Source organism: Oncorhynchus gorbuscha, linkage group LG16 (genome assembly GCF_021184085.1).
Source record: "Oncorhynchus gorbuscha isolate QuinsamMale2020 ecotype Even-year linkage group LG16, OgorEven_v1.0, whole genome shotgun sequence".
Lineage (NCBI taxonomy): Eukaryota > Metazoa > Chordata > Actinopteri > Salmoniformes > Salmonidae > Oncorhynchus > Oncorhynchus gorbuscha.
The window spans coordinates 44,485,607-44,498,072 of record NC_060188.1 but is presented as its reverse complement, the minus strand read 5'-3'; the positions used below and the strand labels follow the sequence as shown (position 1 = coordinate 44,498,072).

Sequence of the window (12,466 nt, the reverse complement as noted above, 5' to 3'; positions counted from 1 at the left end):
CCATGATATTCAAATAATTAAATATGTTCACAGTTTGTTCGTTGCTATCGGTGGGGGGGATTACACTTGCTTGTGTTTTTAAAATATTTTATGTGTCTATTTATATTAATGAGTAGACTATTTTGGTGTAAATGAGTTGTCTCTCTCAATGTGTTCTATGTTATCCCTCTCTCTCCGCTGCAGGTATTGAGTCCCACGTATAAGCAACGCAATGAGGACTTCAGAAAACTCTTCAAGCAGCTACCCGACTCAGAACGCCTCATTGTGGGTGAGTAAGATGGAATGATCAATGAAAACCTATACTGAACAAGAATATAAACACAATAGGTAAAGTGTTTGTCCCATGTTTCATAAGCAGAAATAAAATATCCCTGAAATGTTTCATACGCACAAAAAGTGTATTTCTCAAAAATTGTTGTGAACACATTTTTTACATCCCTGTTAGTGAGCATTTCTCCTTTGCAAAGATAATCCATCCACCTGACAAGTGTGGGATATCAAGAAGATGATTAAACAGCAGGGTCATTACACAGGTGCACCTTGTGTTGGGGACAATAAAAGGCCACTCTAAAATTAGCAGTTTTGTCACATAACACAATGCCACAGATGTCTCAAGTTTTGAGGGAGCAAGCAATTGGCATGCTGACTGCAGGAATGTCTACGAGAGCACAATGTCTTGTGCTCTTGCCAACTCCATTTCTGTCATTGTCAAGCCAAACAGCCTGGCTTCACAGCAATCTTCAAATATGAACATTCTATCATTAATGAAGCCAGACTGTTTGGCATGATAATTAGTGACAAGGCGTTGGCATGATAACATAAATAGACTGGTTAGATGTTTGATCTGCATATGTCTTATATTTATTGCTAGAGCGATGAGCCTCTAATAACCCCATGACCTTTAATAACCGGATGACCTTTGACCCTGTGTGGCAGACTACTCCTGTGCCCTGCAAAGAGATATCCTGCTGCAGGGGCGCCTCTACGTGTCGGAAAATTGGATCTGTTTCTATAGCAACATCTTCCGCTGGGAAACGCTGGTATGGACTTTGGTTTCTTTTACCGTTCTCTACACTAGGTTACTCTGTCCCTTACTGTCCCAAGTTAGCCTCTACATAAGAATGAGGTTATCTATTTTCTGTAAATAGAAGGTATTCGACTTAAAATTAAACAGATTTGCTTGGTTTGTTCCATAAACAGCCGTACTAAAGCTACCGTCTGAGATTTGGGAATCTGTTTAATTTCTGTCTTATTTGGCTCCCGAGTGGCGCAGCTGTCTAGGGCACTGCATCTTAGTGCTTGAGGCGTCAATACCGACACCCTGGTTCGAATCCAGGCTGTATCACAACCGGCTGTGATTGGGAGTCCCATAGGGTGGCGCACAATTGGCCCAGCTTTGTCCGGGTTTGGCCGGTGTAGGCCGTCATTGTAAAAAATAATTTGTTCTTAACTGACTTGCCTAGTTAAATAAATAAAATAAAAATGTATGTCTAAGATGTTATTATATCATTGTTAACAAGCAACAAGAATGCAAACAAACAATGTATAGCTGAAAACTATGGTTCAAACCATAAAATCTCTTGGATGCCATGGCCTGTCAGTTCTTGCATCTAGAGCGCTGTCTATGAATTTGAGCAGTGTTACATTTCCCTCCGCTGTATACCAAAATAAGTGTGGTTGAGGACCCATTCTTTTATTTTCCCAATCAAGGACTTTGACTGACTGTGTTATCTGTAGTCTTACACAGTTTCTCTCTCCACCTCTCTCTAGCTGACGGTGCGGCTGAAGGATATCTGCAGCATGACCAAGGAGAAGACGGCCCGCCTCATTCCCAACGCCATCCAGCTGTGCACTGACAATGACAAGGTCTGCACTGGACACACACATACACACACACACACACACACACACACACACACACACACACACACACACATGCACATACAATGCCTTCAGAAAGTATTAACACCCCTTGACTTTTTCCACATGTTGATTTAAAATGGATTACATTTCGTTTTTTTTTTATATCACTGGCCTTCACACAATACCCCATAATGTCAAAGTGGATTTTTGACATTTTAACTAAAGAATTTAAAAATGAAAAACGGAAATGTCCTGAGTCAATAAGTATTCAAACCCTTTGTTATGGCAAGCCTAAATAAGTTCAGGGGTAAAGATTTGCTTTAACATGTCACATAATAAGTTGCATAGCCTTACTCTGTGTGCAAGAAAGATTGTTTTTGTGTTTTACATTATTTTTTTTATGACTACCTCATCTCACACACACATACAATTATCTGTAAGGTCCCTCAGTCGAGCAATGAATTTCAAACACAGATTCAACCACAGGGAGGTTTTCCAATGCCTCGCAAAGAAAGGCACCTATTTGTAGATGAAGAAATACATTGAATATTCCTTTGAACATGGTGAAGTTATTCATTACACTTTGGATGGTGTATCAATACACCCAGTCACTGCAAAATATACATGCATTCTTCCTAACTCAGTTGCCAGAGAGGAAGAAAACCAATCAGAGATTTCACCGTGAGGCCAATGGAGTCTTGAAAAAAAAATTAATGGCTGTGATAGGAGAAAACTGAGGATGGATCAACAACATTGTAGTTACTCCACAATCCTAACCTAATTGACAGTGTAAAAAGTTTTGTAAAAATTTTGTACAGAAAAAAATATTCCAAAACATGCATCCTGTTTGCAACAAGACACTAAAGTAATTCTGCAGATAATGTGGCAAAGCAGTTAACTTGAATGTTTGGGGCATATCCAATACAACGCATTACTCAGTACCACTCTCCATATGTTCAAGCATAGTGGTGGCTGCATCATGTTATGGGTATGCTTGTACTTGTTAATGACCGGGGAATTTTGGGGGATAAAAAGTCAACAGAATGAAGCTAAGCACAAACAAAATCCTAGAGGAAAACCTGGCTCAGTCTGCTTTCCACCAGACACTGGGAGATAAATTCACCTTTCAGCGGGACAATAACATACATCAAAAGTACAAAACTACATGGGAGTTGCTTACCAAGAAGACATTGAATGATCCTGATTGTTTGAGATACAGTTTTGACTTAAATCTACTTGAAAATTGATTGCAAGACTTGAAAGTCTATTTAACTAGGCAAGTCAATTAAGAACAAATTCTTATTTACAATTATGGCCTAGGAACAGTGGGCTAACTGCCTTCTTCAGGGGCAGAATGACAGATATTTACCTTGTCAGCTCTTGGATTTGATCTAGCAATCTTTCAGTTACTGGCCCAACGCCATAACCATTAGACTACCTGCCGCCCCGCCCCGTCTTGTCCCGTCCCGCCCTGCCCCATCTAGCAATGATCAACAGCCAATTTGACAGAGGTTGAAGAATTTTGAAAAGAATACTGGAAAAATGTTGCATAATCCAGGTGTGGAAAACCCTTAGAGACTCACAGCTGTATTCACTGCCAAAGGTGCTTCTACAAAGTATTGACTCAGGGGTGTGAATATTATGTAAATGAGATATTTCTGTAATTCATTTTCAATAAATGTGCAAAAATGTATATAAATATGTTTTCACTTTGTCATTATGGAGTATTGTGTGTAATGGGTGGAAAAAACAACAACAATTTAATACATTTGGAATTACTGCTGTAACAGAACAGAATGTGAAACAAGTCAAGGGTTATGAATAGTATCTGAAGGCACTATAGACAAAGGTACATAGAAAAGCCATGTGTATATCAGGTCTGTGATGTCATATCCTTTATTTTTCTTGCTTCCCACAGCACTTTTTCACCTCATTCGGAGCGAGGGACCGGACATACATGATGATGTTCAGACTATGGCAGAATGCTCTGCTAGAAAAGGTAAGACTGTTACATTTATGAAAGTTCACTTTTAATTCAACTAAAAGGCTGGGGGCACTTGTGTGTATTGTTGCCAATTTAGTCAAAACTGACCCTTTTTTTTTCTCTCTCTCTCTCTCTCTCTCTCTCTCTCTCTCTCTCTCTCTCTCTCTCTCTCTCTCTCTCTCTCTCTCTCTCTCTCTCTCTCTCTCTCTCTCTCTCTCTCTCTCTCTCTCTCTCTCTCTCTCTCTCTCTCTCTCTCTCTCTCTCTCTCTCTCTCTCTCTCTCAGCCCTTGTGTCCCAAAGAATTGTGGCATTTTGTCCATCAGTGTTATGGCAACGAGCTGGGTCTGACCAGTGACGACGAGGACTACGTGCCGCCGGACGATGACTTCAATACCATGGGGTGAGTTTTGACGTCATACACACACACACCTCCCCCCATCACCATGCATCGTAAAGGCTGGCATCGTTCCCGAGCTGATAACCTTGACCTACAGCTGTTGCGCGTCCCTGTGGTGTAGGTACTGCGAGGAGCTGCCCGTGGAGGATAATGACACCAACTTCGCCAAGATGCCTGACGCCAAGGGAGACACCAGCCCCCTGTTGTCCCACAGAGCCTTTCCCAACAACGCCCTACCCTGTCCGAGCACGATCGAATCACTCCTCCCTGTGAGTACCACTGGATATTATACCAAATCTTGCTTTGGATCACCTACAGACAAAACGTCATAAAGTGTTCTAGAGTCAGCGGCTCAGTCTGCTAGACCAGGCCACAGTAGTGGCATTTCAACCAAAGAGAAATATTATACCTGGCTGAGCTTCACAAAGTATGTACTGTAGGTAGTCGGACCTAGGGTTTCAGTTGAGCTCATGACCCCTCCTCCTCTATAGTTTAACTTGGCTGTCGTGGACGAGTTCCCCCTGTGTCTCCCCGATGGCGAACTCCTGACCCTCCAGTTGCCGGGGTTGGACAACCGGAGCAGTGGTCCCAGTAGCCCCGCCCCCTCGCCCTCGCTAGACTTCAACGACAACGAGGACCTCCCTACCGAGCTCAGCGACTCCTCCGAGACGCACGACGAAGGTTTGTGCCGCTTACACACCAGCTCACTCACGCACACATTCACTATTTCACTCACACTGTCACTGTTCATGTACAACACACACACCCATCTCTCACACACTTACTCTCCTTCCTCTTCCTCTGTGCGTGTGTGCGTGTGCGTGTGTGTGTGTGTGTGTGTGCGCGCACGTGTGTGTGTGCGTGCGCAGCAGGGGAAGTGCAGGCCTTCCATGAGGACCTGAATGGGAAGCAGTACATAAACGAGGTGTACGAGTTCAGCGTTGACAAGATGTACGACATCCTCTTCACCGAGTCCACCTTCATGAGGGACTTCCTGGAGGAGAGACGCTTTTCAGGTGACACCACAGTACCCAGACCAGTTTTAGAGTCAGATTAAATGGACAGGTGGGGACCTGATCCTAGATCAGCCCTCCTTCTCTGAGACGCTTTGTGAATACTGGCCCTGTTCAGATACTGTAGAAAGGTCTCTTTCTTTCTCTCTTTCCTTATTATTGTTCTCCTTCCTTCCTTTACTGATCTGACATGGCTGGATTGGTGGAAACCTCGCGTTCACTTATCCAATAACTCAATAGATCAGTAATGGAAGGGAGGCAGGTAGGATGCATTTTGAAAGAATTGCACAAAACCTCAGTGTGTGTCGGACTAAAACTTCTGCCAAAGCTAAAGGAGTAAAGGGCTGATCTTTCTGTCCGCCTTCACTATTGATCTAGACATAGTCTATCACCCCTGGAAGAAAGAGAAAGAGGAGACGGGCAACCAGACCAGAGAGATCATGTACACCATCTCCCTCACCAACCCCCTGGCCCCCAAGACAGCCACCGTGACTGAGACGCAGGTGAGTGGAGCGCCCCCCAGTGGCACTGCATGTCATAGCAGTTTTAAATGTTGTACACTGTTTGTTTTCATGCTTTGTTTGCACTTGACATACTGTAACTACACTCACTGTAGTGCCAATGTTAAATGCCAACACAATGGTAAGTCTTTAAAAAATATATTTATAATAATAATCTGTGTGCAATGCATTGTGAATGCTATCATGGTTATGTACCGTATGTATTTTCATAGGCTGCATTGATGGTCCTTCTGTAGCTCAGTTGGTAGAGCATAGCGCTTGTAACGCCAGGGTAGTGGGTTCGATCCCCGGGACCACCCATACGTAGAATGTATGCACACATGACTGTAAGTCGCTTTGGATAAAAGGGTCTGCTAAATGGCATATATTATTATATTATTATTATAATGAGCCACGGGTTATTATGAATGCTTATAGCAAGTCTTCTTATGCATTATGGGTTTAGCACTTATGGGCGGCACTGAAACGTGTAGAAAAGTCACCACGTTCATTTTTAGATTACAAATAGCGGAAAGTCATTTGCAGCCAACCGATAGTCTGTTAACTCAACTGTGTCATATTTGTGTGGTCTAGACGCTGTACAAGGCCAGCCAGGAAAGCGAGTGCTACATCATAGATGCCGAGGTGATAGCACACGACGTCCCCTACCATGACTACTTCTACACCCTAAACCGCTACGTGCTCACCAGGGTGGCCAAGAAGAAGTGTCGGCTCAGGTCAGATAGATTCCCTGTTTTCTGTCTAGACGTCCTGTGAGTGTTCTGATTGGACACGTTCAGTTAGTATCTCCGCAGTTCACTCTGTGTTTAAAAACAGGTTGCCGCTACTGAACACCATCTTGATAATGCGGTACTTGACTCCTTTCGGTGAAATGTATTCTAAGTTACATTTATTTAAGGTTGACGCCTACAGTGGGCCAAGGAGGTGTACTGGGCGTTTATTTATGTGTGTGGTGTCTGTGCGTGTGTATGTCAAATCAAGTACAAATGTATATGCCTCTGTGTGTGTGTGCGCGCATGTACATGTGTCTGTGTGTTTGTGTGCGTGTGTTTGTGACCTGCAGGGTATCCACAGAGCTGCGCTACAGGAAACAGCCGTGGGGGCTGGTCAAGGGCTTCATCGAGAGGAACTTCTGGAGTGGCTTGGATGAGTACTTCAGACACTTAGGTCAGTTGTATCTAAAACATGACTACAACTACCAATGGTACAGTATGTAGCCTGGGAGTATTTTTGGAGCCTAGGATTTGTTCGCCTGATCCTCCATCCTGCCCTCTGTGCTCCCGTTTAGTTTCACTTCGCTTCAAGGACCTGTGAAGCGAAACAGAATGTAAGCTCAAGAGATCAGGATGGTTATACGAGGCTAAGGATTGGTATCTCTGAATTTTAAAACAACTGCGTGTGTTTGTATTCTCACTTGAGACACTGGAATAGGTACTGTTTAGATACTGCTTGTCCAAGAGAAATTATTGAAGTAAATATTTATTTAACTCAAAGAATGTGAGCACTGCTTAAACCTCTTGCTTGCATGCCAGTCTGTCATCTTAAGCTGACCATTTACAAGTTGTCTTGCCAAACAACCCAAGGCAACAACTCACAACAAATGAGTTGTATATAGCGGTAACATACCGGCATCCTGGCTATTAAATCTCTGCGTGATTTAGAATGACACAGCCTCTGAATACCATACAGTACCATACCTATGGGCCGGGTCAAAAGTAGTGCCCTATGTAGGGAATAGGGTGCCATTTGAGACAGACACTGTGTAACACAGCTTCCTTTAACTCTTTCCAGAGCTGGAGCTGAGTAAGGTGGAGGTGGTCCTGGCCGAGCCCCACAGACAATCCCCCAAGGCCAGGGCTCTACGGGCAGGGGCATTGAGGCGACGGAAACGGCCCCTGGTCCACCTGCGGCCCCCACACATGGACGAAGCCCTCAGCTCCGTCACCACGCCCGAGGACGAGGAGGTCACCCACCGCCACCGGATCAAACACGTGGCAGGTCAGAGGGGACTGACCGTCTGACCGTTGATAGCTGTGTTTGACGCAGAGTATGGTGTACATTTTAGGACACCCTCAAACCTTAAGCCGCTGTTATCAATTGCCAATAATATGGTTTCAATCAGACCTTGGTTCAAATACTATTCAAATTCTTTAGGTGCTTTTGATTGAGTTTTCCTTGCTCAATGGAACAACTATCAGAAATATTCCCAGAATGTTTGCTGTAGCTTTTCCAAGCACAAACCGCTGTACAGGGTTCTAAAAAACAAACCTTTTGTTACCTGCAACTGACGGTAATATAATATTAGGTAATGCTGGCTTTTTTGATCCAAAATGGCCGCCTCTCTTCCAGCAGGTTCCACTCAAACCAGGTACATCCCGGACAATGTCCCAGGAGGCCTAGCGCTCTACAGTGTCTCCAAGCTACTCCTCATCATCAGCTTTGTGTGAGTGTCCTTCCATTGCCACCCTGGGAGCTTTCACCACTGCTGATTGTTTAAAATACTCTTTCACCATGCTATTACTGAGAGGTGGATCCATAGATATAGAATTACTAGAACAGACAAAGCCCCGAAGATGGCCGTTGTCATTTTAATTCTATGGGTGGAGAAGTCTGACTCTCACCCTCATATAGATACATTGAAGTAACCATAGATATCTCTGGTCTCTACATTTCTCTCAGACGATGTTGAATGTTTTCTGTGTCATTAATGTGTCAAAGTTGCCTGTTATGAGTTGTGACTCATTCGATTAAATCACACCTCTTGTTCTTGGTGTACCAATACACTTGGAAAGTGGAGTATGTCAAAAAAGTCAACATTACTGGAGACACCATGCCGTTTTGAAGACATCGTCGCGTTTGCTTGCAAAGAGTGGTGCAGTTGCCTATTAACTGTCACTGCTTCTAAACTCTTTCGCTAGATACCGTTAAACCGTTACACTGTCTCCAAAACTGACCAAGGTGTCTCCAGTTTGAAGATGTCCACATTGTGACAGGCATCCATGCGTTTCCACTTTCTGTGCGTATTAAAGCCAACCATTCATTGGTAATCTGATTTCCCCTCTCCTACTACTCTAAAGTAGAATGCAGTATGAGAGGGGACATACAAAACACTGTCTTCTTTCTTTCTTTTCTGGTGGTGTGTGTAATTGTCCTCTCTCTTTCTCTCTCTCTTCTCTCTCTTCTCTCTTCTCTCTCTCTCTCTCTCTCTCTCTCTCTTCTCTCTCTCTCCTCTCACTCTCTCCCTTCTCTCGCTCTCTTTCCCTGTCTCCATTCATGCATCCTAGGATCTGTATAAGGTATTCAACTTTTTTTCATAACGCCATGTTAATTTTGATGATTAGATGTGTTTGATGTACTTTATTCATCCCATACATACACTGGACCAGAGAATTAACATCCTTCCTTTGCAGTAGATGTAGGCATTCACATTCCAGGCGAATCCTGTTATCTCTCATCTAACATCAACTTATGTCAGTAGTTTTACAAAGTCTTTGTCTTTCTTCTCTCTCGCTCTCTCTCTCTCTCTCTCTCTCTCTCTCTCTCTCTCTCTCTACAGCCTAGTATTGTTGGTGTTTCTGAACATGATGCTTTTCTATAAGCTGTGGATGCTGGAGTACACCACACAGAGCCTGACCTCGTGGCATGGCCTACGACCACAAGAAAGGTACTTCACACAAATACAATACAACCCAATTCAATATCGGCACGGTGGAATGACTTTGGAATTGTAAGGTAGACTTGTAGTATGGAACGGTTATTCAAGTGTTCGCTCCACAGTATTACAGCAGTTGACAAGACATATTGCAGATTCAAAATGACATTGTGGACCACTGTGTTTTTAGACACTATAAATTACCAGAGACAGTCATAATACATATTATAACCCGGGTAGTTTGGGTGCTGATTGGCTGAAACAGCATTCCAGCCGCGTGTATATCATACAAAATATAGTACCACTGCTATGACTACTACTTGTTTACTGTTATATGTATGTTGGTAACTTATAATATCAATAAATGCACTTCACCGTTTTATGGTATATGGCCAATGTACCACTGCATTCAGTTGAACAACTGACTAGGTATCCCCCTTTCCCTTTATTCAGGCACTTTGCTTCGCCCCTCGGACCCTATTGCTTAAAAAATCATACATATCAGCCATAATACATTACATCCTCTAGATGGCAATATTTCACTGTGTGTGTGTGTGTGTGTGTGTGTGTGTGTGTGTGTGTGTGTGTGTGTGTGTGTGTGTGTGTGTGTGTGTGTGTGTGTGTGTGTGTGTGTGTGTGTGTGGGTGTGGGTGGGTGGGTGGGTGGGTGTGTGTGTGTGTGTGTTGTGTGTGTGTGTGTGTGTGTGTGTGTGTGTGTGTGTGTGTGTGTGTGTGTGTGTGTGTGTGTGTGTGTGTGTGTGTGTGTGTGTGTGTGTGTGTGTGTGTGTGTGTGTGTTTCTCTCTCACAGTAAACTTCCACAGTCGCAGCTGGAGTGGGCCCAGCTTCTGCAGTCGCAGCAGCGGTACCATGACGATGAGCTGCAGAAATGGAAGGAGATCATCAAGTCGTCGGTGACGTTGCTGGACGAGGTGAGACAGCCAGTCAGAGCTGAGAACACTGATTCATAACTGACTAATTTGGTCAGAGAAAGAATGTTCATTCACAAATGTTAAATAACATTCAAGAATGTGTCTGTGTGTCATAGGTGGTTGTTCAATCACACATGCAGTACTGTATTTAATGTGCTCCATCAATATTTGATTTGACCCTGACGTGAATTTAGGATTGAATCAACTTGTTCCACATGCTAAAAAACGTTTAACAAATTCCACTTCATATTGACTTGAATGCATGATCTGCAAAATGTTTTATTTCCTTTTCCTTTAAATATTTCCTTTCCTAGATGAAGGACTCACTACTAAACCTGCAGAAGGGCATGGGCTTAAGAGACTATAACTCTGAATCGGAGGAGAAGAGGAGTCGATATCACTGACAAACAGACAATCCTAAACCACCAGCCAGGACATTATGTGCAATATCTAAGGAACCATTTATGGGAAAGTCTTGGGAAAAGTCTTAGGAAAACAAGAGAAATATGTTTTCTTGCACGGGGGAACGACAACAGGTCTCCCAGAACGACCGACTCCACTCCCACCGCCCAACGTCTGGCAGAAAGTTACCTCATCACCACCAGGACAGGATTGGGGCGGACGCCGTCTGCACCGTTGCATCATGGGAAAAGACAGTGGTGCCATGACCTACATTGGCCTAAACTCTGACTTTTTTATCACCTCGTTCTCGGAGAATGTTGTATTGTAAAGTGTTTTGTTTTGTTTGTTTTTGGGGGCCACGTACAGACAAAGCAAATATAGAAGGGATGGGTCAGTGAAGCTTGCATTTCTTTTCTCCGTCGGTGAAAAAAATAAAGTTTTCGGTGGAGATTTGTATTGAAACGTCGGCATATTTGTCTCAGAAGAGCAAAAATAATACTGGGTCAGGGGTTCCTTGTGTTCCTCCATAGCCTTTTTCGGAACTCTTGGACAAAGGTTTGGCACTGCAGTATCCCTTTTTTTTTTTTTACAGACCTTTGGACTCTGGGACCAGGTTACGATCATAAACGGAACCACAATCAACGTGCAGTGTTTCAACACAACCCATCGTTTATAGGATAGAACCTCCAGGAATCATAGTATATTATAAATGCATACATATGTAACAGAATAATTTTAAACCGTCCCCTCGCCGGGCGCGAACCAGGGACCTTCTGCACACATCAACAACAGTCACCCTCGAAGCATCGTTACCCATCGCTCCACAAAAGCCGCGGCCCTTGCAGAGCAAGGGGAACCACTACTTCAAGGTCTGAGCAAGTGACCTCACCGATTGAAACGCTATTTAGCGCACACCGCTAACTAAGCTAGCCGTTACACATATAGATATATATATATATATACGAATATGAATATATTACAATGACGTATGTCTTTTTTTTTTGTAGAATTTCAGTCAGGGCACATTTTTACCAGGCTTCCATGGTGTATCAGGGCAGGTTTCCCTGAAAGCTTGTGCCATGGCGTTGTGTTTCTATGTTTGTGTGTTCATGTTTTCTAAGGCATGCTCTCTACTGCGTGTAGAGTACCCCTACCCCTTTGATTTTATATTCGTGGACAGGGGAGCTAGCCATAGCTTTTAGCAGCAGTGAGAATGTATTGGATAACTGGTTACGTTGCCAGCTTGTTAGCATACACAGATGAGAAAGCGGTCAGCTTTTGCAGAGGTACGCAGTAGGTGTTTCTCAATATGCATACTACCGTGCTCCACACTGTCATGCTCCGAGTGCATTCTTAGAAGACGTTCTCTTGAGTTCATTCTTGTGAGGACGAGTGTGGAGAACGCATAAAACAGTACATTTGAGAAGCACACCCCCTATTGTATTTCTCATGCTGCACTTCCCCATTCACGGAACTGTCTTCCAGCCAGGACAATGACAATAGAGATGAAACCAGATATACACAAAGCAAATTGTTTTACTTTATAACTATCAGCTAGCTACATGTGAATTGTAATTATCGAGCTCATCAGATAGTTTAACAGGCAAAAATGACCTAAAACTAATGTCATGCAAAGTAGATGTCAATTCTTCATGGTTAGCTAGCTAACAATTCTTTGTAACCATCTGGCTAGCTAACAGTAGTA

The 12,466-nt window shown here is 43.4% G+C and overlaps 1 protein-coding gene across 8 annotated transcripts in view; it reads left to right on the top strand.

Annotated features, from left to right (window-relative positions):
• The window catches only part of LOC124000136 (protein Aster-B-like), a 164,196-nt gene extending 152,987 nt beyond the window's left edge, over positions 1–11,209 (top strand). For 5 of the 8 annotated variants that reach the window (XM_046306309.1, XM_046306304.1, XM_046306310.1 and 2 more), the window contains 17 exons: positions 184–268; positions 937–1,040; positions 1,771–1,866; positions 3,782–3,862; positions 4,132–4,247; positions 4,366–4,513; positions 4,736–4,925; positions 5,114–5,260; positions 5,636–5,760; positions 6,352–6,494; positions 6,842–6,945; positions 7,570–7,776; positions 8,128–8,221; positions 9,063–9,074; positions 9,335–9,442; positions 10,239–10,359; positions 10,674–11,209. In XM_046306309.1, coding sequence (XP_046162265.1) covers positions 184–268; positions 937–1,040; positions 1,771–1,866; positions 3,782–3,862; positions 4,132–4,247; positions 4,366–4,513; positions 4,736–4,925; positions 5,114–5,260; positions 5,636–5,760; positions 6,352–6,494; positions 6,842–6,945; positions 7,570–7,776; positions 8,128–8,221; positions 9,063–9,074; positions 9,335–9,442; positions 10,239–10,359; positions 10,674–10,763 — 1,971 coding nt within the window. In that variant the 3' untranslated portion in view covers positions 10,764–11,209. The remainder of the gene's footprint in view (positions 1–183; positions 269–936; positions 1,041–1,770; positions 1,867–3,781; positions 3,863–4,131; positions 4,248–4,365; positions 4,514–4,735; positions 4,926–5,113; positions 5,261–5,635; positions 5,761–6,351; positions 6,495–6,841; positions 6,946–7,569; positions 7,777–8,127; positions 8,222–9,062; positions 9,075–9,334; positions 9,443–10,238; positions 10,360–10,673) is intronic. The other 3 variants (XM_046306305.1, XM_046306306.1, XM_046306308.1) reach the window with 3 other exon arrangements.
• The last annotated feature ends 1,257 nt before the right edge of the window (positions 11,210–12,466 follow it).